This window comes from Manihot esculenta, chromosome 8 (genome assembly GCF_001659605.2).
Source record: "Manihot esculenta cultivar AM560-2 chromosome 8, M.esculenta_v8, whole genome shotgun sequence".
Classification (NCBI taxonomy): Eukaryota; Viridiplantae; Streptophyta; class Magnoliopsida; order Malpighiales; family Euphorbiaceae; genus Manihot; species Manihot esculenta.
The window spans coordinates 18414507-18439300 of record NC_035168.2 but is presented as its reverse complement, the minus strand read 5'-3'; the positions used below and the strand labels follow the sequence as shown (position 1 = coordinate 18439300).

The 24794-nt window shown below is 39.7% G+C and overlaps 1 protein-coding gene across 1 annotated transcript; it reads left to right on the top strand.

Annotated features, from left to right (window-relative positions):
• Window positions 1-13661: 13661 nt before the first annotated feature.
• Window positions 13662-14310, top strand: LOC110607442 (histone H2B). Its single transcript, XM_021746547.2, has one exon. The coding sequence runs from the start codon at window positions 13759-13761 to the stop codon at window positions 14176-14178; it is 420 nt and encodes a 139-aa protein (XP_021602239.1). The 5' UTR covers window positions 13662-13758; the 3' UTR covers window positions 14179-14310.
• Window positions 14311-24794: the final 10484 nt, after the last annotated feature.

The window sequence follows — 24794 nt, the reverse complement described above, 5'->3', positions numbered from 1 at the left end:
AGATTGGGGAAGGATAGCGGAATGCTCACCTTGGCCGAAATGGGGAGAAAAAGCTCGCCCATTTTCGGCTAAGGGACCCTTTTATAGTGGCTGGCCAGACCACGTTCGGGGGCCGAAAGTGCCTCCGCATCCATGCAAATGTTCGGCGGCCGAACATGAGGTTCGGCGGCCGAACCTTGACTTCCCTCTCTCATGCTTTCGGGGGCCTAAAGTGCCTCCAAAACGCATGCATGTTCGGCGGCCGAACTTGACTTTCGGCGGCCGAACCTGGGTTTTCCTCCAAGGACTTTTCTTATAAAAACTCATTTAATTTCATACTTAAAATCATAAAACACCTTAAAACATTTTTATAAAACATGATTCTACCCTTCTAGAGGTCTCCGACATCCGAGATTCCACCGGACGGTAGGAATTCCGATACCGGAGTCTAGCCGGGTATTACATTCTCCCCCCCTTAAGAACATTCGTCCCCGAATGTTCCTCAACTAGCACATGCAAGGCATACAACCTAACATACACATAAAACACATAGAGACTAACCTTAGAAGAGGTGAGGATATTGCCGGAGCATAGACTCCCGTGTCTCCCAAGTGCATTCCTCTATATTGTGGTGGTTCCACAGGACTTTCACCATCGGGATTTCCTTGTTCCTTAGCTTTCTGATCTGGGTGTCAAGGATCCGTACTGGCTGCTCAACATAGGTGAGATCCTCTTGGATCTCCACATCAGGTTCACTAAGAACCTTGCCCGGATCTGACACGAATTTTCTCAACATAGAAACATGGAAAACCGGATGGATTCTCTCCATTGAAGCAGGTAAATCCAGCTTGTACGATACATTCCCGATCTTTTGCAAGACTTCAAAGGGTCCGATGTACCGCGGAGCCAGCTTACCTTTCTTCCCGAATCGAACCACTCCTTTCATTGGAGACACCTTAAGCAATACCAGATCCCCCTCCTGAAACTCTACTAGCCTTCTGCGGATGTCTGCATAACTCTTCTGTCTGCTTGTAGCCGTTTTAATTCTCTCTCTGATCATGGGCACCACCCTGCTGGTGATCTCTACTAGCTCGGGTCCTGCTAGGGACCTCTCTCCTACCTCTTCCCAGCAAACAGGTGATCTGCACTTCCTTCCATATAAAGCTTCATATGGAGCCACCCCGATGCTAGCATGATGGCTGTTATTGTAGGCGAACTCCACCAAAGGTAGATGCTGCCTCCAAGAACCGCCAAAGTCCAGCACACACATTCTCAGCATATCTTCTATGGTCTGGATGGTCCTCTCTGACTGTCCGTCTGTCTGGGGGTGGAAGGCAGTACTGAAATCCAACCTAGTACCCATGGCATTCTGCAGACTCCGCCAAAACCTGGAGGTGAACTGGGGCCCTCTATCTGACACTATCGAAACAGGAACCCCATGCAGTCTGACTATCTCATCAACGTACACCTGCGCCAACTTGTCCACAGAATAGCCACTCCTGACAGGGATGAAGTGAGCAGATTTGGTGAGTCTGTCCACAATCACCCATATGGAGTCCAATCTGTTGGACGTCGCCGGTAACCCCACTACGAAATCCATGGCTATATTCTCCCATTTCCACTCTGGAATGGGTAGCGGGTTAAGCATTCCGGCCGGCTTCTGATGTTCTAGCTTCACCCTCTGACATATCTCGCAGGCTGACACAAACTGTGCCACTTCTCTCTTCATAGCTGGCCACCAATAAACCTTCTTTAGATCCTGATACATCTTGGTGGCTCCGGGGTGAATGCTGTATCTTGCATTATGAGCCTCTCTCATAATGTCTCCTTTTAGCCCAATGTCATCTGGTACACATAATCGACTCCCATAGCGGAGGATCCCCCTATTGTCAAATCTGAACTCACTGTCCTTGCCTGACTGAACAGTCCTGGCAATCTTCACTAACTCTGGGTCCTCATGCTGTTTTTGAGCCACCTGCTCCAGAAACACGGGTGTCACTTTCATCTGAGCAACCAAGGCACCTGTACCAGACAACTCCAACTGTAGACCTTCCTCAATGAGCTTGTAAAACTCCTTCACCACCGGTCTCCTCTCTGCCGTGATGTGGGATAGACTGCCTAGTGACTTCCGGCTTAGGGCGTCTGCCACGACATTCGCCTTACCCGGATGATACTGAATCTTGCAATCATAGTCACTCAGCAGCTCTACCCATCTCCTCTGCCTCAGGTTCAGATCCCTCTGACTCAAGATGTACTGCAGGCTTTTATGATCTGTGAAGATCTCACATTTTACCCCATAGAGGTAGTGCCTCCACATCTTGAGTGCAAAGACTACTGCTGCCATCTCAAGGTCATGTGTGGGGTAATTCAACTCATGCTTCTTTAGCTGCCTAGAAGCATAAGCAATCACCCTCTCATTCTGCATAAGCACACAACCCAGTCCCACACGGGACGCATCACAAAAGACTGTAAAGTCCTCACCACTAGATGGCAGAGCTAAAACTGGTGCTGAAGTCAATCTCTTCTTGAGCTCTTCAAAACTCTCCTCGCACTGGTCGGTCCACAGAAATTTCTGATTCTTCCTGGTTAGTCTGGTTAGAGGAGCTGCTATCTTTGAGAAGTCCTGGACGAACCTCCTGTAGTAACCTGCCAAACCCAAGAAACTCCTGATCTCTGTCACTGAAGTGGGTCTAGGCCAGTTAGCCACAGTTTCTGTCTTCTTGGGGTCTACCTCTATACCATTTTCTGACACTACATGCCCCAAGAACGAAATGCTCCTCAGCCAGAACTCACATTTAGAGAACTTGGCATACAAGCCATGTTCCCTCAAAGTCTGTAAGACCAACCGCAGATGATGGGCATGCTCCTCTGCATTCCTGGAATACACTAAGATATCATCTATGAAGACAATAACAAAGTGATCCAGGTACTGGCTAAACACTCTGTTCATGAGATCCATGAATGCTGCAGGGGCGTTAGTTAACCCGAACGGCATCACAAGGAACTCAAAATGCCCATATCTGGTCCTGAAAGCTGTCTTTGGTACGTCCTCTTTCCTGATCCGCAACTGATGATACCCGGACCTCAGATCTATTTTGGAGAAACAACCCGCTCCTGCTAGCTGGTCGAATAGATCGTCGATCCTTGGCAATGGGTACTTGTTCTTGGTAGTGACTTTGTTCAACTGTCTGTAGTCGATACAAAGTCTAAGGGATCCATCCTTCTTTCTCACAAACAAAACTGGAGCACCCCAGGGTGAGGTACTCGGTCGGATGAAGCCCTTGTCTACCAGCTCCTGCAACTGCTCCTTCAACTCTTTCAATTCTGCTGGCGCCATCCTGTAGGGAGGGATAGAGATCGGTCTGGTACCAGGCATTAACTCAATCTCGAACTCTATCTCCCTAGCAGGTGGTAACCCTGGCAGCTCGTCCGGGAACACATCTAAGAACTCTCTAACCACTGGCACCGAGGCGGACTTTCTAACCTGACCATCTAGCTCTCTCACATGAGCCAAATACCCCTGACATCCCTTCCTAAGCAACCTACGAGCCTGAAGAGCTGAGATCATACCTCTAGGTGTACCCCTCCTGTCTCCTCTGAAGACAACCTCTGATCCATCCTGACCTCTGAACCTGACTACCTTGTCCCTGCAGTCCAAGGTAGCACCATGGGTAGATAACCAGTCCATCCCTAGAATGACGTCAAAGTCTGTCAAATCTAGAACCACAAGGTCGGCGGACATGCATCTCCCCTCAACAAAAACTGGACTACACTGACAGACTGACTCTGCCACTGATGGATCACACTTGGGTCCACTGACCCAGAGAGGACACTCTAACTCAGAGATCATCAACCCCAACCTCTGGACGGCTCTCGGAGCAACAAAAGAATGAGATGCACCAGGGTCCATCAAGGCATATACATCTGAACAACCAATAATTAAGTTACCTGCCACCACGGTGTTAGATGCATCTGCCTCTTGCTGTGTCATTGTGAAGATCCGTGCCGGAGCTGATGGACCTTCACCTCTGAAACCCGCTGAAGAAGAGGCTGCCCCTCTCCCTCTGCCTCTGCCACTGGCCTGAGTCATGGCTGGAGCTGCTGGCTGCGCTACACTGCCTGAAGCTGTCTGCTGGGACTGAGCCATTGGGGCCGATCTTGGACAGTCTCGAGCTATATGCCCCTCCTGACCACATCTGAAGCAGGCGTTCGTCCCAAGCCGACATATTCCCTTGTGTGGCCTACCACACCTTGCACAAATTGCATTATCCGCACCAGAGCTTGAGCCACTCCCAAATCCCAGACTGGACTTAACTTTACTCCAGAACTTGTTCTTCTTACCCTTGGGTTTACCCCATCTTTTACTGCCTGAAGCTGCTGCACTCAAGGTAGAGGGATCTAACCTTCCCCCACCCGGAGTTTTAGAACCAGAAGCTTGTGCCACTGTCTGCTTAACTGTCCCCTGAATGATGGCACTAGCCTCCATTCTCCTAGCCATGTCTACTATGGCGTGAAAACTTTCTCTATCTGCTGACTGTACCAAGGAGGAATACCTGGGATGGAGCTTCATGATATACCTCCTCGACTTCTTCTGGTCTGTGCTAAGGTCTTGCCCTGCAAATGGCAGCAACTCCATAAACCTGTCGGTATATTCGTCTACACTCATGTCATCAGTTTGCCTCAACTGCTCGAATTCTATCATCTTCAATTCCCTTGAACTATCAGGGAAAGCCCATCCTGCAAACTCGTTTGCAAACTCTTCCCAAGTCATGTTGTCCACTCTCGGGTTCACATAATTCTTGAACCACTCCCGTGCCTTCTTGCACTTAAGCGTGAACCCGGCCATCTGAATGGCCCTACTATCATCCGCCCCTATCTCATCTGTAATTGCCTTGACCCGCTCCAAGTACACGAACGGATCATTACCTGTCTCAAACTGGGGAGCACCCAGCTTCATATAGTCTGTCATCTTAACCTTGCTCCCACTGGCTGAGCTAGGTCTATGAGGTTGAGCAACTGGGGCTGCTGGTTCTGCAGGTGGTGGAGGTGGTGCAATATCCCCTGGGGTAGGGTTTGCTGTACTGGTATAGGGAGGTGGAGGTGGGTACGTGGGGTACTGAGAGTATGGTGGGTAGTAAGGTGGGTATGGCATGTGTGGAGGATAAGGGCTAAAACTGGGGTAATCCGATGTACCTCCCATCGAATACCCTGGATGGTGTGAATAGGGTGGGTAGTGATGTGGCTGGACATAACTCGAGGCCTGAGCGCCTCCTTCTGATTCTCCCATGCCCTCTTCCGGCATGCTCACACCGAGACTGCCATCCCTCCTCTGATCTACTTCCATATCTTCAGACATTCCTCCCTGCACTGTTCCCCTTACTGATCTGCTTCTACCCAGATCCAAAGACCTTCTAGGGTCTCTTGCTACTCTGTCCCTGTTGGACCTGCTAGACATTGCCCTAGGCAATGCTGGAGGACGGGCGCTCATGCCCTCATCCTCAGGTGGCACTCTAGTCAATCTTGCTGATCGACGAGTTCCTCTCATCCTGTTTTCTGAAAAACAGTACACATCACCAGCAACATTAGCATCATATGGTTCATGTGGGCACACATGAACCCTCATCACATACATCACATATCATAGCATATCATTAATGCACATGCATAAAATCATGGCATTTCACATCATCATGCAAGACAGGACTCCACATCCTATCCTAGTGGAAATGATCTTTTCCTATTGTGCTTGACCTTCTATAACCTCTATGAGCCCGACACTCTAGGTCCGACCACATGAACCTAGGGCTCTGATACCATTCTGTAACGCCCCGAAAATCGGACCGCTACCGGCGCTAGGATCCGGGCCGACTTAAGGCCGCCGGGACCCGTAGCAAGCCTGACATATAACCTGTAAACCTGTATAATCCCATACATGATCAACAACATGCATAAAAAAATTAAAACTGTTCTTTCTATGAACATCAACCAAACTCAACCTGTGCATAACATTAACATAACTTTGATCCCTCTGTGGGATCTCATCTGTGCCCTCAAAGGGTAACATAACCTGTGTTGAGCTGGTTTACAGAAACATCATCAAAATCTCTAAGATCATGTATAAAAGGGATACAACAATCTATGGTCAAGCACATGCTAACATCCATACAACTCATTACATAACTATACTGTACTTTTAAATTACAATTTGATCATGTCCATTTCTATCTATTACATAAGCATGACTTCTTCACTCTATCCGAACTCCCGCACTATAACCCGTACCTGTAAGCCTGGGGGAAAAGGGAGAGGGGTGAGCTAAAAGCCCAGTGAGTAGAGCTAATAAAACACATTAACACTATGCTCAAATGGGATGCATCATAACACAAACAATTCACATAAGGGTTGGGTGAACTCGTCACCAATTAGTCCAAGTTAACTCTGTGCCAGGCCTGTAGAATGGGGCCTGGTCTTCCTGTCAGAACATACGTTACTTACCATTTTTCCAGGGCCTCCTCTGGCTCCTGGTCTTCAAGTCCCATAACCGTGCTAGACCATAGGATGAAATCCTGGTCTTTCCTTACTCTGTGCCAGGCCTGTAGACTGGGGCCTGGACTTGCTTACTCTGTGCCAAGCCTGTAGCATGGGGCCTGGTCTTCCTGTCTTGGACTAATTGGATCATCCAACATTCACCCACAACAACAACAATTTATGCAATGCGGCATATTCGTGAAAACTGATGCAATCATCCTATTGCATAATCATGATGCATGAAACATGATAAAGCATTTAATTTAAAAGATTAAGTTTTAGTTCCACTCACCTCTGGCTGACTCTGACAACACCGAAGCAGCTGAACTCACTGCTGGGGTCCTCGGTTCCTCGGGTCCGAACCTACACAGGTGGACTCAAATGAGGGACCAAACATATAAACATGACTCTAATATATCCCCCAAAAACCCCCTAAAACATCAAGAAAACATCACAGAAAATATGCATGAAATGGCTGAACAGGGCACTTTCGGCGGCACCTTCGGCGGCCGAAAGTCCTGGACAGAGACGAAACTCAGCTAGGTTCGGCGGCACCTTCGGCGGCCGAAAGTGCCAGACAGAGACGAAAGTCTCTTTTCGGGGGCAACTTCGGCAGCCGAAAGACCTGCCTCCCCAGCCATGTTCGGCGGCCGAAAGTACCTTCGGCTGCCGAACCTGGTTTCTGCCAAAGGGCAGAAACTTGGCTCCCTTTGCCCATTTCGCCTCCAAACCTACCAATCATGCATATTTCTCAACTAAAACATGCATACAAGTTCCTAGGGGCCTCAAACATGCATATACCCCATCTACAACACTTCAAACACACTCAAACAACATACATTGTTCAAAACATCAAAATATAACCATAACTCAACATATACCCTAGCATGCATTTCTACCCTTTAAAACTTCATAAAACTTGTTAAAATCATACATTGAGCTTAAGATCGGCTCTTACCTCTTGAAGATCGAGGGTTGAGGAGATCTAAACTTGGAGATGGGAGAAGTTCCAACTTTTGGTCTCCAAGCTCCAAAACTCGTTCTAAGCTCAAAGATCTTCAAAACCAAAGTTATAAACTTGTAAAGATCATGGAAAAAGGAAGGAAAAACTCAAGATTGGGGAAGGATAGCGGAATGCTCACCTTGGCCGAAATGGGGAGAAAAAGCTCGCCCATTTTCGGCTAAGGGACCCTTTTATAGTGGCTGGCCAGACCACGTTCGGGGGCCGAAAGTGCCTCCGCATCCATGCAAATGTTCGGCGGCCGAACATGAGGTTCGGCGGCCGAACCTTGACTTCCCTCTCTCATGCTTTCGGGGGCCTAAAGTGCCTCCAAAACGCATGCATGTTCGGCGGCCGAACTTGACTTTCGGCGGCCGAACCTGGGTTTTCCTCCAAGGACTTTTCTTATAAAAACTCATTTAATTTCATACTTAAAATCATAAAACACCTTAAAACATTTTTATAAAACATGATTCTACCCTTCTAGAGGTCTCCGACATCCGAGATTCCACCGGACGGTAGGAATTCCGATACCGGAGTCTAGCCGGGTATTACACCAGTGAGGCCCATTCTACGCCCCTGGCATTATGTAAGAGAAAGACCAGCGAGGCCCATTCTACGCCCCTGGCACTTTGGAATGTTATGTTATGTATGTTATGTAAGAGAAAGACCAGCGAGGCCCATTCTACGCCCCTGGCACTTGGAGATGTGAGGACTAATGGTGACAATACCATCCTTTATGTGATTAAATGTGATGTGTTGCATTTCATGAAAGCATGTAAAGTAAAAGTTATGTTATTTAATGTTAATAATAAAATGAATAATAATATACCTAAAAAGTGTGGAACTAAATCAAATGTAAATAATAAAAATGAAGAATAAAATACCTAAAAATGGAGGAATTAATATCATGTTTTTACTTTTGCTCACTGGGCTTTTTAGCTCACCCCTCTCCCCTAACCCCAGTCTTGCAGGTACTGTGTAGATAGAGAAGTCAGAAGAGTAAGAGGAGGTTATGTAATAGCATAGCTGTGGACATGGTTTATTCATAATGTAAAAGTATGTAATGTAATGTAATGTAAGTTTTATAGTGTGCTTGACTAGAGTCTGTTGTAATCCCTTAAATACATGAGATAAATGTTTTATGATGTTTATGTAACCCAAGCCTGATATATGTTATGTACCCCATTGGAGTATTTGTTGAGAACTCCAATGAGGGGTTTATGTTATGATTATGCATGCACAGGCTAGGCTGGGTAAAGAAATGTTTGAATGAAAGAAAAGTTTTAATTTTTATGTATGTTTTGGTTCATGTATGGGATTGAACAGGTTCACAGGATGTATGTTTGGCTTGCTACGGGTTCCGGCGGCCTTAAGCCGACCTGAATCCTAGCGCCGGTAGCGGTCCGGTTTCCGGGTCGTTACAGGTTCGGCGGCTGAACCTTACTTCGGCGGCCGAACCTGGATCCTTCTGAGTGGTAGAACCCGATTCTGCCATCCCACATTCAGCCATCCCAACTTCCCAACATGCAATCAACTATTCTAAAACATGCATAAACACTTATTCAAGCAAATAGGGGTATAAAACTAGCCTATACCCCAACAAACATCACATTAAGCATACATTTATTATTTAACTAACATTAACCCTAACATTTTACCCCTAGCCTAAGCATGCATCAAAACCCTTTAACCCTTCATAAAACTTACTTAAAACATGAAAGAAGAGAAGGATCTACACTTACCTCTTGAAGATCGAGAGGAGGGTGATCTAAACTTGGAGATTAGGAGAAATCGAGCTTCGGGGGCCTCCAAACTTCAAAAACTTGATCTTTAGCTCAAAAACTTCAAAACAAGATGAAAACTTGTCAAAAACTGGAAGAGATTGAAGGAAAACAACAAATCGACCATGGAAGTACGAAAATCTCACCTATGCCCGAAAATAGAGAGAGAAAACTCGCCCATTTTCGGACAAGGGGCCTTTTATAGGTGGCTGGCCAGACCACCTTCGAGGGCCAAAAGAGCTCCTGCAAGTCCATCATGTTCGGCGGCCGAACATGAGGTTCGGCGGCCAAACCTGGACTTTCCCTCTTTGGTCTTTTCTTTCAAAAACTCATTTTCTTTCTTCATTAAAACTATAAAAACATGTAAAAATATTTTATAAAAACATATTTTACCCTTCTAGAGGATTCCGACATCCGAGATTTCGCCAGAAAGTGGAAATTCCGATGCCGGAGTCTAGCCGGGTATTACATTCTCTTTCTTGCAGAATGCCCAATCACGACACAGCTTCATTTCAGTTGCATCATTTGGTTTCATTCCGGGGAAAGTCCATTGAATTCTCTCTTTTCATTTTGGATTAAAACCGGGCTCTTATTCCCTTTCTCTTAAAAAAATCTTTCTTTCCTTTTCTATTCTCTAAAATGGCTGACAATTCATGAGCTGCTGCTAAGATTGCTGCCAGCAAGGGCATAATCATTTCATCCATTCTTGGTAATAGACAAAATACCTAATGAATGATCAAGGAGGCTGATCTGAGCAACTTAAACAATGAGTAGATGCTTCAATACATAAAAAGAGGAGGCCTCCAACACAACTCCCTGGATAAGGGAGGACGCCTCCATTGATACCCCCATAGACTCGGATAGAAGCGATCCAAGCACGGTCCAAAGGGAAAGCAAAGCTGGAGGATGAAGAGTCGTCAGACGAGACTCCGAAGCATGTTGACTGGAAGCTGATACGGGCTGTGAAAAGATACCAGAAAGAGCAGAAGGAGGATTATGGGTTAGACGATACCTCGCCCCTGTCAAAAGAGATCTTAGTAGAGACATCCCCGCCAAGTTTGGACAAATACGATAGAACAATAGATTTCAAAAATTACATGGCAATATTTAGAACAACAATGCAACTCCAAGATATCAATGACTTTGTGTTGTGCCGAGTGTTTCAGTCAACATTCACAGGTTTGGCTCAGAAATGGTACTAACATTTGAGTCCAGATTCAATTAAAAACTTTACACAATTTGCTATATTATTTAAATCCAGGTTTATTACTTGTATACCTCCTAAAAAGCTCTCCTCTGACTTGCGGAAGATCCTCCAAGGAGAGGGCGAGTCTTTAAAGAGCTTTATCTCACGTTTTAATGCAGAAGCAATACATATGAAATAATTAAATCATGAGATAGCATGTGAAGTATTGAAAAATGGAACGCCCACTTTCAAGTTCATGGATTCCTTAATCAAGAACGTAGCCGCTACGTACCAATAACTAATGGACAAAACTTATAAGTATATCAGGCTGGATGATAAAGTCCAAGTATTGAGAGAGGATAAAAGGACGAGTCAAAAGCAAAACCAATAGCTAGAGAGGCGAGGATATGAATAAAAGCGTGAAGACAAGAACAAGACCACAAGGGGTGTATCCGCCAGACCTCTAATTCGGGTATTAGTCCCACTAAACAAGGCATCTCATACTAGGCCACAAGACGGGCTCCACCAGATCACCTAACCCGGGTGTTTTGTCCCGTTAAACAAGGCATGTTATGCTAGGCCACAAGGTGGATTTCGCCAAGCCACCCAATTCGGGTGTTAATCTCGCTAAACAAGGCACCTTATGCCAAACTATAAGGGGGTATCCGTCGGGCCATATCCGGGTGTTAATCTCACTAAACAAGGCATTTCATGCCAAGGCCACAAAACAGGTATCCGCCAGACTACATAACTGAGTGTTAGTCCTGCTAAACAAGACATTTCATACTAAGGCTACAAAAGCGATATCCGCTAGGGCATATAATCGATTGTTAGTCCCGCTTCACAAAAAGTCTCTAAGGCATTTTATGCCTAGATCATAATGCGGGCATTCACCAGGCTACGCGACCAGGTGTTAGCCCCATTTCGCAAAAAAAAAAAAAAAAAAAAAAAAACTCTAAGGCATTTCATGCCTAGGCCACAAGGTGAACATATGCTAGACCATGCAATTAGGTGTTAGCCCCGTTTTGGAAAAAAGTCTCTAAAGCATTTCATGCCTAGGCCACAAGGCGGGCATTCGCCAAGCCACGTGACCGGGTGTCAGCCCCGTTTTGCAAAAAAGTCTCTAAGATATTTTATACCTAGGCCACGCGACTGAGTGTTAGCCCCATTTCGCAAAAAAGTCTCTAAAGTATTTCATGCACAGGCCACAAGGCGAGTATCTGTCAGGCCACATGTCTGGGTATTGGTCCTGTTCTTCAAAATACCCCAGTTATTTATTTCATGCCCATTAATTAGGCTAGTAACCGAGTGTTACGTCTGGTTGGCGAGCTAGGTTTGGTCATCTTCTAGTAAAGGCAATGATTGCCAAGATCTTTTTGGTCGGGTGTTAACTCCTTAGCAACTTTTTAGAAATTATTTAAATCTTATTTGGTTAAGGTCGGACGAGAGTTATGATAGTGTACCGAGAATATAAGCACTTAGCGAAAATAGTGGTAAAGAGCAAAGCGACGCGAGTATGAAAGACCAATCTAAACAGACTACGTGCCCCAGATCATGAAAAAAACTGTTACCTTCGAATTTAAAGAATCGAAGACCAGTCCAGATTTCTGATATAGCACAATAATTGCTCAAAATAGGCCACATGTTGGCACTCGAAGATAGGGCTACATGGCAAGAGTCTAATCAGATAATATTCAGTCCACCAAGGGAAAAGAAGACTCGGACGTTTCAGGTTTCAGCTCTTCGTCAAGACTCGCCCTCTCAATTTATGGGTCGAAGCTCCACGGGAAGTTATCGTTAGAGAAAAACAATTCAACAAATATCCATTGCACCTATAATCACGGGATCCCCTATCAAATTAGCCGGTACCAACTAGATTTTCAGAAAATATGATAATTAACTCTATATTCTTATAGTATAAAAGCTAATAATTGCAGAAACCAATGTATGCATTCTTATACAACTACTCTTGAGTTATAAGCAATTTCTTACATTCGCCCTTTTACACAACTATTTTTAAGTTCTAAAAAATTTCTTACATTTGTCATTTTCTTCAATTTACTGACTTAAGTGTTGGAGTAGCTGTTATAGATGCTAATTACCTTACGTTCTCTTGCTGAGTAATCAATCGCGACACATGTTGCTGTCACGGATAGGATTTGTAAAAAAATAATTCTATTAATGGGAGTTATTATGATCCTCAATTAAAATAAGTTTTTTTTTTTTTTAAGTTTGTAGATAAGGATAAAATTAAAAAGTAAACGCATGCGTTTTTTACTTTTCGATTATTTAATGTAAGACAATCTCAACACTAGCAAATTCATAAATCACAATTTTATTAATAAATCATCTAAATGAATTAAATTTAATTTTAACATGAAAATGGTTCAAAAAAATACAAAAGAAATAAAATAAAATCAATATATTCTTTTTACTGTTGAAATCTAAAAATTTTATTATACATATACTAAAGTTAAATAGATATACGTATGTCATACTAATGCTAATAATTTATTAATTTTATACTAATAGTGATTTTTCAAATATTAAAAAAAATACCTTTCCGTAATCACTTTTTTAATATCTAAATATTAATATTTTAATTGTATTAAAACATTAAACATTATTTTTCAAATTATTGTCAAATAAATATAACTTACTTTTATTTTTATAGTTAAAAAATGTAGTCATTATAATTAAAAGCAATATTATTATATTAAAATTTAAATAATAAATATTATTAAATTATTTTTAAAGCTTATAAAATTTTATCTATTAATTTTTTTTGAAATGGAAAATTTTATCTATTAATATATTCCAATTATGTCTCAAAAAATAAATAGCCCAAACTTTAACTTTTCGCATTGGTCCCAGGCCCAATGATTACTGGATATAGGCCCACAAACGGCCCATTATGAGGCTGGACGTAGAAATTTTCAGTGGAAAAAACTTTACCACGTGTACCGTGTACGTGTTTGTCGTTTCCAAATCCCTCAAGGTTACAGTTTTTCTCGACATTACAATTGCGAAACACTAAATTGCAATCTAGACCGCCCATTTCCTCCTCCGCAACTCTATTGAATTATTTGACGATCTAGATAAAGCCATGTCAGCGATCCGCGTGAAAAGCTAATAGACCAATCATAACTTGCTTCTCCTATCTATATAAAGGATCTCCTTCACTCTCTTTACGCCCCTGCCGAACAGAACAAACAGAAAGCCCCTCCTTTTACTCCACGTCTATTATAAGTCGATTGATCTAGAAATCTCTTTGGTCAGAGATGGCACCCAAGGCAGAGAAGAAGCCGGCGGAGAAAAAGCCAGTTGCCGAGAAGGCCCCAGCCTCGGCGGAGAAGAGACCGAAAGCGGAAAAGAAGATCTCCAAGGAAGGAGGCGAAAAGAAGAAGAAGAAGATAAAGAAGAGCAGCGAGACCTATAAAATCTACATCTTCAAGGTCTTGAAACAGGTCCATCCTGATATTGGAATCTCGAGCAAGGCAATGGGGATTATGAATAGTTTTATTAATGATATTTTCGAGAAGCTTGCACAAGAGGCGTCAAGATTGGCTAGGTATAACAAGAAACCGACGATTACGTCCAGGGAGATTCAGACAGCCGTCCGATTGGTGCTTCCTGGAGAGCTGGCAAAGCATGCTGTTTCTGAGGGGACGAAAGCAGTTACCAAATTTACTAGTTCTTGAATCGGTTGTTGAGAGATCTCATTCGATGGTTTAATTGGGAATTTTAGGTTATTGTGTTTATTTATCTGATATTGATTGAGATAGATGTGATTCTTGAACATATTCTAATGGACGGTTGTTTGAAATCGGAAACGATCAATCTTGAAATAGACAAGTTTTTTAGATATGCTAATGGTGGCTCTGTGATTCGTTCAACGGGATGAGTTGCCCAAAAATAATTTGTTAGCCATTAATTCTTTATCTGGTTTCTTCATTTGGAACGGTGATTTTGTTTTCCTTTTTCAAATGGATATTAGACCCTCTTGAGTAGTCAAATTAACTTTTTTTTTTGTTTATATATATTTTGGATTGAGACTTATTCATTTAATAAGAGCCCTGTTAGATTATTCATTTAATAGTAGTAATTTATAACCGCATTTTGTAAACTTATGATTTATTTTATTGAAAACACTTCGATTTAGAGTGGAAAAGGAAAAATTTGTAGTCATGATTGTTGGTCACAATTTGGTTTAAAAATATTTGCAAGTAATAATAGCGACCAAAGGTGACGTGACCTCTGGGCATAATTTCAGTTATTGTCTAAAGTGTGGTGTCATCCCGATTCAAGGCAGAGAAGAGACTGGCATTAAATGCTGACACTAAGATTATGTCTACATATGATTGATTATGATTTACCCGATGAGGGGGAGGTACGATTTTTCAAATTTTTTATTTTTATTTTTATTTTATCAAAAATATGGTTAGGATAGGTCTAAGAGTAAAGGGTCTTAAAGCCCAAAATAGAAAGGTCCAATGACCCATAAAACCCTAAGACCTGGTACCCATTTGATCCAACGTCCAGTGCTTTCTCCGACTCTCACAATAGTAGCCTTGGCCATTAAACTCTGACTGAAGAGTAAAAGGGAGGAATAAGAATCGTTAGCTAGCAACGACAAGAATTGCATAAAAGCGGCGCTATAATACACATGCAAAACCAGAAAGGGGTGAAGCGATGTAGATCGGATACTACCGAAGAAGAAGAAACACTCTTATAATGAAGTCCGCCCTTCCACCGCTTGAGCCAAAAGGGACCCCTAAAACCATAGATGTGATGAGACAGAAAAAGGCAGGACTTAAAGACTCTCTCACTATGCACTACCTCCTGCTGACAAAACAAAGCACCAAAAATTCAAAAATCTATCCAAAAGGGTGGGGAGAGAAATTCAATTTTTGAGGGGTGGAGGGAGCCATCCCTACCCAGTAAGAGCAGGGGTGGCCACAGATCTAGCAACACAGAGATCTCTGCCTCACAAGCAAGAAGAAAAAAACTGAGAAGAAAAATTCTCTCTAAAACTGAGAGAGAGAAAAAAAGACAAAATGAAAAGGATGATTTTTTAAAGTAATTGCTTTGTTTTATAGTAAGGTTCTTTGTAGTAAGGATTTTTAAGAAGAGTAATAAGAGTATAGTTCTGGTGGATTGAAAAGGTTTTGTTTTACTTTATTCACCTTAACAATGAACCTTACACATTGTTAAAGTTGCAATTGGACTTGACCAGAAAAAGGATGGGATTCCAATTGTGATTATAAACCATCAACCATTACTAACATGCTTCTATTATCATTGTGTTTTTCAGTGTTTTAAGTTGAAAAAAATCTCAACATATAACTCTATTAATTGTGGTTCTCCAATTTAACAAATTTAATGTAATATAACGAGAAAATGTCCTACTTACTCTTAATTAGTTGTTTTGGAGATAAATTTCCCTTCAAATCAAGTTCTCTTTTATCGATTAATTTCTCTTCAACTACTTATTTTTTTTAGCAAACAATAATAAATCATGTTATCTTTCAAGATATAATAAATAATTCAAAAATAAAACTTTTCTTAACACTTATTTACTCTACACACATGGAAGAAAATTTTATCATTCTTCTTCTCTCTCTCACATTTTACATTCTCTCTTACAACACTCTCATCCTTTATTTCTATTTCTCCTACAACTCTCCTATGTTATTTCATTTTCTCTCAAATGAAAGAATCAAGCAACCATAGCAAACACATCAGATATTCTAATCAACTCGTTAGTGGGAACAACAATGTAGTAAGACATGCTCTTTTTGATATTTTTAAACATAGCCAAAGTGTCAATAAAGGTGCAAATGCAAATGAGTAAAGTTACGGTGAATACAAAGAAAGAAATAGAGCTCGGATTGTAGAATCAAATTCTGAAGAAAATGAAGTAATAGAGTCATTTCAAACAGGTGAATTTAGTAATGGCAATAACAATGCTAATGGGATTGAGATAGCAGGAAGTGATTGAACTCCAAGTGTTGGCTTGTATTATGCAAGTATTAATGCTCCACTTGAACCTACTTTTCTTATGCTAAGGAGTCTGCATCTAAAGGCAATGGCAATGTACGTAAATATCAAGTAATTCGCTGTGATAAAGAGAAGATCTTATGCACTATATAAAAAAAAAATCTACAAGCAGAAATATTTATTTGTAAAGAATGAAAATCCGTTTGTAATTATCTTTACAAATGGATTAAATTCATTTATATAAACCTGTTTATACTTCTATTACAAACACATTCTAACGACTATTTATATTACAAATAAATTTTAATAACTTTACAAATGGATTTTGTGTTACCATTTATATTTCATTTGTAATATATTTATTTGTAATTTATTTAAAATCCGTTTATAATTTTTTCATTTATAAAATATTTATAATTTGTTTGCATTACAACCAGATTTTGTAAAATATTTGTAATCTATTGTATTATAATCAGAATTTCTATTTCTGAGCCCGTTTGTGATTGTTTTCATTACAAACAGACTTCCTTTCTAAAATCCAGTTGTAATTCCCCATTTTCATATATTATTTTATGGATCAATTCATAATTCACTAAACCACATGCTAAATACACAACAAAAAAAGTGATTCCGCAATACAAAGTGATCCAACCTGTTCAGAGATCTGCGTTTGTTACCCACATTTGGCTATGTAACAGTCCATCACGAGGCCCAAAAACGCTGTTTAGACCATCAAAATGGCCTTTGAAATTTTTTTGTCATTATTTTAAGATTTTTTGAATTTTTTTATACGTCTATTTAAGGCAGACGTCATATTTTGCGAGAAAGTTTATTTTCGATTAAAAATTATGCGCTTTTCTCTAAACCTATCTAGGGTTTATTTTCTAAACGTGTTTACGCTGCGTCACAAATGGATTCACAAATGGATTTACAATCTATTTGTAAAAATAAATTGCATCTCAGAACGGATATATAATCCATTTGTAAGGTTAGGTGAATAAAAATGGATTTACAAATGGACGTATAATCTGTTTGTAAAATTAAACGAATATAAATAAATTCACAAACAAATATATAATTTATTTGTAAAATTAAATGAATATAAATGGACATATAATTTATTTATAAAATTAAATAAATAAAAATAAATTTATAAATAAACGTGTAATTTATTTATAAATTTAAACAAATAAAAATAGATATATAAATAGACGTATAATCTGTTTTTAAAATTAAATGAATACAAACATATTTACAAACGAACATATATTCTGTTTGTAAAATTAAATGGATACAGATGAATTTACAAATAAACGTAAAAATTTATTTATAAAGAAAATATTTTTTCAATATCGGTTTGTAAATATGTTACAGTTATAAACATATTTGTATCCGTTTGTAAATTTCGTTTATATTTTGTTAAATTCTTGTAGTGTTTAGAAGATTATTGACATATGATGCGATTTGCAACTTCATTGGCCATTTCATGCAGCTGGATATTTTCTTAATTCAAAGTACATTTTCTTTAACATTTTGATAAATTTTATTTTTCAAGAAAAAATATGAATATTTTTTAATTCCAATATATTGTGTAATTTTATAAGTCTTAATATGATGATTTCTTCGATGCAGATATGGAAGTGAAAATTGGATTGTATAAAACAATAGAAAATATGTACCCAGATATTGAAATAGTAATGAAAATTAAGATAAGCTAAAAGGGAGGAGAGAGGTGAGACATATGATATAATTTGTTTAAAGTGATATGGAGTCGGATGATGAATGGATCATAGAGCTAGACGAGCCTTATTTACTTGAAGATAGATGAACAAATATGAATGAATGCTTTGAAGATGATGGAGAGATTGGACTAAGTAACAAAAGGAAACGAGGTATGGATCTCATACTTCCTAATTTATTAATATTAACAATTTGATATTCTAAGTTTGGTAACACTAATATTGATAAGTTTATATTGATTTTATATTTAGTATATTATTTAAAATATATATAATATATACATTCCAAATTTTATAATTCGATTCGATTCTCGATTAAAAAAATAAAAATTTCAATTCTCAATTTGACAATTATAATAAATACACATCCCATATTTCAAGCCCTTTTGATTTCTTATAACATTTTTCACCATAATTATTTGCATATTTGTCATTTGATTTATATAATAAAAATAAAATTTATTAATCCTATTTGTATTGGGATTAGAATTTCTTAACATAGTTGCATCAAAAGGAGCTGGATTTTCATTAATAACTTACTAAATTTCTATATGTTTGTTCAAGGGTCAATTAAGTCCAGTTAAATTTTTTTTATCAATTCAACCCATATACATTTATTTAAGGGCCAAATAAAGTCCTAACTTAATATGTACTTCAAAAAAAAAAAAGTCTTGACTTGATATAATATTCTTTTAATAATAAAATATTATTTTTTTAAAATTTGAAGTTATTATTTTAATTAACATAAAAATTATTAAAATAATACATAAAGATAGTAAATAATTTTAAAAATTATAAAAATGAAATTTTATTAATAAAAATAATATTTTAATAAAAAATAATATTTTATTGTTAAAAAATATTATTTTATTTTTGGACTTATTTTGCTTTAAATAAAAATATAAGGGTTTAATCGGCAAATAAAATAAATCGGACTTATATGGCTTATAAATAAAGTATAAGGATTTAATTGAACTTATAATTTTTGTTTATTTTTAACTAATAAATTAACGATAAAAATGGATAAACACTAATAAGTATCATTCTTGGTTAATACAATAAAAATATAAGAGCATTTTAATATAATTCTAAAATTATAGAAATATTTTAGTTATTTAAAATAAATCTAAGAGTAAAAATAAATACAAACTACTAGATGTTTGATAGAGTATATTTTAGTCCATTTTATCATTATGTTTTTTATGTTTATTTACATCTTTTCTACTTAATTTTGTGGTTTTAATTATGTTTTGCAGATATTAGTTGTAAAGAGACAATCTGGAGAAAATACTCTTAAAACTGCTAAAAAGTGCCAAATATGGAAAGTGCCAAAAAGAAAAGTTTCCAAATAAGGAAAGTTTTCAGAAAAGGAAAGTTTTCAGAAAAGGAAAGTTTTCAGAAAAGGAAAGTTTTCAAATGAGGAAAGTGCAGAATCAAAAGCAAACAAGGAAAGCTCAGTCAGAAGATTATTTGAAATTCAAATCGCAGATCTTTCTTTCCTTGTTCAAAGATGTGCACACACTGCAGCAGTCATATCTTCCTATTTAGGCAGCAAGATCTCAAAGAGATGCTCTTCCACTTCTGCATTCAATATTCAAATTTCAAAAGAGACTCCACCTAAAAAGGAATGTATGGACAAGCATATCTTCCCCTTTGAAGATCAAAATTCGTGCATTCTTCCTATTTAGAAACAATCTGCGCGCTTTCCTCTTCTGAGAGCCATCGGCGCGCCACCTTCCTTTTCTGCAACAACTTGGACAGCAAGTTGCACATGGGCAGCACCTTGGGCAACCTCTACACTAATTAGGAAGTAAGATCAGCATCTAAACTTATTTAGGAAGCATAATCTGCGCCTCCTTCCCTTTCTGAGACCAAACCGCGCGCACCAACTTCCTTCCGCAGTGCATTTTCGCGCAGCCTTCCTTCTGAAGTTGAAAAGCGCGATTCTTTCCTTTTCAGACACATCTTGGGCAGAAAATACCTCTTGGGCAGTAAGTATGACCTAGGGCAACACTTTTCAACTATAAAAAGCCACATAGGAAGCCTCTACATGGTCCTTAAGCTCCCCTTGGGAGACACCTACGAAATTCACATCTCTTCTTCTACCTTTCTTCTTTTCTTTTATTTTTAGTTTTGTTTCAGCCATGAGAGGCTGAAATCTTTTATTCTAGTTGAAGATTAGGTGATACTTTGGTTGTTTTATGGATTGGGAGACTTGATCAAACATTGTTTAACTTTTGGTTGTTCAATATTTATGCAATTTCATGCTTGATTTTAATATTGCTTTGTTGTTTAGATCTACGTTGATTCTTGATTGCAAAGTAATAATATGTTAGTTTGGATGATTTAAGTCCGTAATTGCTTAGATTATTCTTACATGAGAACACTTGGGATAAAACCCAAGGAAATTGTATGATCTAGCGTTATCTCCATACGTTTGGGTAGCTAGGATTGGATCTCTCTATTTCTTAATGCAATTGACAATTGTTTTGATGCCTAAGGCCCAAGGACGTTCCTTGGCAATTTGTTAATTAGTAATTAATTAGAGGACGTTCCCTAATTAGTTTAATCATAAGGAGAGATAATGGTGGTGAGAAGCGTCTTCCATCTCCATAACTAATCTATTGAATCAACCCAAAGGAAACTAAGTGTCAATAATCAATCCCAACAGCTAAAGTGGATCCAACTCTTCAACTAGATCTTTCTCATTATTTATTTCTCTTTTATTTTGTTATTTGCTTATTTTAATTGCTTTCAGTAGTTTGTTAATCAAACCAATCTCAAACCCCCCATTTTACTTTTACTGCAATTTATTTTTATTCTGCTTTCAGTTTTATCTCGTTTTAGTTTATTTTGCTTTCCGTTTATTTCTCTTTCAGTTTTATCTCATTTCAGTTTTATCTCATTTCAGTTTATCTCGTTTTCAGTTTTATCTCGTTTCAGTTTATCTCGTTTTCAGTTTTCTTCTTTTGCAGTTTATTTTTATTTTAGTTTATTTTATTGGTCTTGATAAGGAAAATAGGTAAGTCTTCAATTCCCTGTGGATTCGATCCTTTCACCACTATCTGCAGTTGTAAATTGTTGATAACCAGAAAGGTTATTTTTGACCGGCTTCGACAACCGCGAGTCAAAAATTGGCGCCGTTGCCGGGGAATTGATTTAACTTGTTTATTTTTTCTTTCATTACCAGATCTGAACACAGGGACACACCGCCCTTTGATCCAGAAATTGAACGCACTCTCAGAAGACTTAGAAAGCAAGCCGCAGAAGCTTCATCTGAAGCAACCGAATTTTGCCAACAAGCCGCACCAATGGCTGAACATAATCCACAAGCTGCTGCCCCAAATTGACATGCTGTCCAGAATCAAATAATCCAAGAAAATCCAGCAAATAGGCCACAAGCACAAAGGGAAAGAACCATGAGAGAGTTAGCAACTCCTATAGGTGATTATGCTCCGCTTTGCATCACCTATCCACCTCTTACAGTTCCCTTTGAACTAAAATCAGGTTTGATTCATCATCTCCCTAAATTTAGAGGTTTGCAAAATGAAAATCCCCATAAGCACTTAAAAGAATTTAAAAGTATTTGCTCATCCATGAAACCTCAAGGGATCTCTGAAGATCATGTTAAACTAAGAGCTTTCCCTTTTTCATTAGATGACCATGCTAAGGATTGGTTATTTTATTTGCCACCTGGATCTATAACTTCTTGGGATGATATGGTCCAAGCCTTTTTGGACAAATACTTCCCACCATCTAAATCAATTGGCATAATAAGAGAAATAACTAGCATAAGGCAAAAACAAACTGAGGACTTATATGATTATTGGGAAAGGTTTGAAAGACTATGCACAGGTTGTCCACAACATGATATCTCAGAAAAAGCCCTCATTCAGTTCTTCTATGGAGGATTGATTCCATCAGAAAGGAAACTCATAAATGTAGCCTGTGGAGGATCTATCCTAGACAAGACTGTAATGACCCGAAAATCGGACCGCTACCAGCGCTAGGATCCGGGTCGACTTAAGGCCGCCGGGACCCGTAGCAAGCCAAACATACATCCTGGAAACCTGTTTAATCCCATACATGATCAAGAAAATACATAAAAATTTAAAACTTTTCTTTCATACATCCAACTCAACCTGAACATGCACTGCACATAGTCATAATCATAAACATGATCCCTCTGTGGGATCTCATCAATGCCCCAATGGGCGATACATCATAAGATGAGTTGGCTTTCATGAACATAATAAAACATTTTTGATCATGTAATAAAAGGGATACCTCATACACAATGTCAAGCACAATATCTAATCCTCAATATCATTACATGACTGAAACTGTACTTTTACATAACATTAATACATCTATCATGTCCACACTAACTATTACATACACGTGACTTCATTACTCTTGTAAACCTCCTGGTCTACCCTGTACCTGCAATCCTGGGGAAAATTGGGAGAGGGGTGAGCTACTAGAGCCCAGTGAGCAGAATAATAAAACACTTAAAACATATGATAACATGAAATGCATCACATCACAGCTAATCACATCAATGATGAACTTGTCACCAATAGCCCTCTACATGGTCCAACTGTGCCAGAACGTAGAATGGGTCCTGGTCTTTCCCTTACATATCATAACATAACAGTGTCCAACTGTGCCAGAACGTAGAATGGGTCCTGGTCTTTCCCTTACATAGTGCCAGCGAACGTAGAATGGGTCCCACTGGTCTTACTTTCCGTACCGTACATATCACATCGTCATATCATAGATCGAGGGCTATGGATCATTCAATATTCATCCACATCAACATCAAAATGTGCAATGCAACATATTCGTGAATTCTAATGCAAGCAACCTAATTCATCACATGGCATTCATGATGTATGAACAATGCTCAAAACTTTGAAATTTATTTACTTTAAACGTAAAGGTTTATTCCACTCACCTCTGGATAGCTCTGACCAGACACTAGGGCAATAGACTCACTGCGGGGGTCCTCGGTTCCTCGGGTCCGAACCTACACAGGTGGACTCAAATAAGGGACCAAACATACGTGAACATAACTCTAAACTATTCCCCAAAAACCCCCCTAAAACATCATGGAATAATCATAGAAAAACATGCAAGAAAGGGCTGGACAGGGCACTTTCGGCGGCAAGTTCGGCGGCCGAAAGTCCCTCCAGAGCCGAAAGTTAGGCAGGTTCGGCGGCACCTTCAGCGGCCGAAACTCCCAGACAGAGGCGAAACTCATGCATGTTCGGCGGCACTTTCGGCGGCCGAAAGTCCCAGACAGAGACGAAAGTCTCCTTTCGGGGGCAAGCTTCGGCAGCCGAAGGCTGCCTCCACAAGCATGTTCGGCGGCCGAAAGTTCCTTCGGCTGCTGAACTGGTTTCTCCCAGAATGGCAGAAACTCAGCTCCCCTATGCATTTATGCCTCCTATCTCATCCAAACATGCATAAACCTATTCTACAACATTCATACACAAGCATGCAAGTTCCTAGGGGCATCAAACTATCAAAACCCCAACTACAACACACGAGCAACTCACGTTGTTCAAAAACACAAATAAAACCCATAAACCTAACCATGAGCTAAACATGCATTCTACCCCATAGATCTTGCATAAAACTTACTTTAAACATGAAATGAGCTTAAGATCGGCTCTTACCTCTTGAAGATCGAGAGAGAGACGTCCTAAACTCGGAGGTGGGAGATTTTTGGGTTCTTGAACCTCAAAGCTCCAAAACTTGCTTAAAACTCGGAAATCTTCAAAACAAGATGAAAACTAGTGAAAAACTTGAAAGATCTGAAGGAAAAGACTCAAGATCGGTGAGGGGTGGCGGAGGACTCACCTTGGCCGGAAATGGGGAAAAAGCTCGCCCGTTTTCGGTTAAGGGACCCTTTTATAGTGGCTGGCCAGGCCACGTTCGGGGGCCGAACGTGCCTCCGCATGCATGCCATGTTCGGCGGCCGAACTTGAGGTTCGACGGCCGAACCTGGACTTTCCTCACTTATGCTTTCGGGGGCCTAAAGGTGCTCCCGAAGGCATGCATGTTCGGCGGCCGAACTTGAGGTTCGGCGGCCGAACCTGAGTTTTCCTTCAAGGTTGTTTTTATGCAAAAACTCATTTCCATTATACTTAAAACCATGAAATACCTTAAAACATTTTATGAAAACATGATTCTACCCTACTAGAGGCTTCCGACATCCGAGATTCCATCGGACGGTAGGAATTCCGATACCGGAGTCTAGCCGGGTATTACATTCTCCCCCCTTAAGAACATTCGTCCCCGAATGTACCTCAACTAGCACATAACATGGCATAAAACATAACATACATACATACATAGCACATAAACACATAGAGATCTAACCTTAAAAGAGATGAGGGTACTGCTGGAGCATAGACTCCCGTGTCTCCTAAGTGCATTCCTCCAAATTGTGGTGGTTCCTTAGGACTTTCACCATCGGGATTTCCTTGTTTCTTAACTTTCTGATCTGGGTGTCTAAGATTCGTACTGGCTGTTCAACATAAGTGAGATCCTCTTGGACCTCCACATCAGGC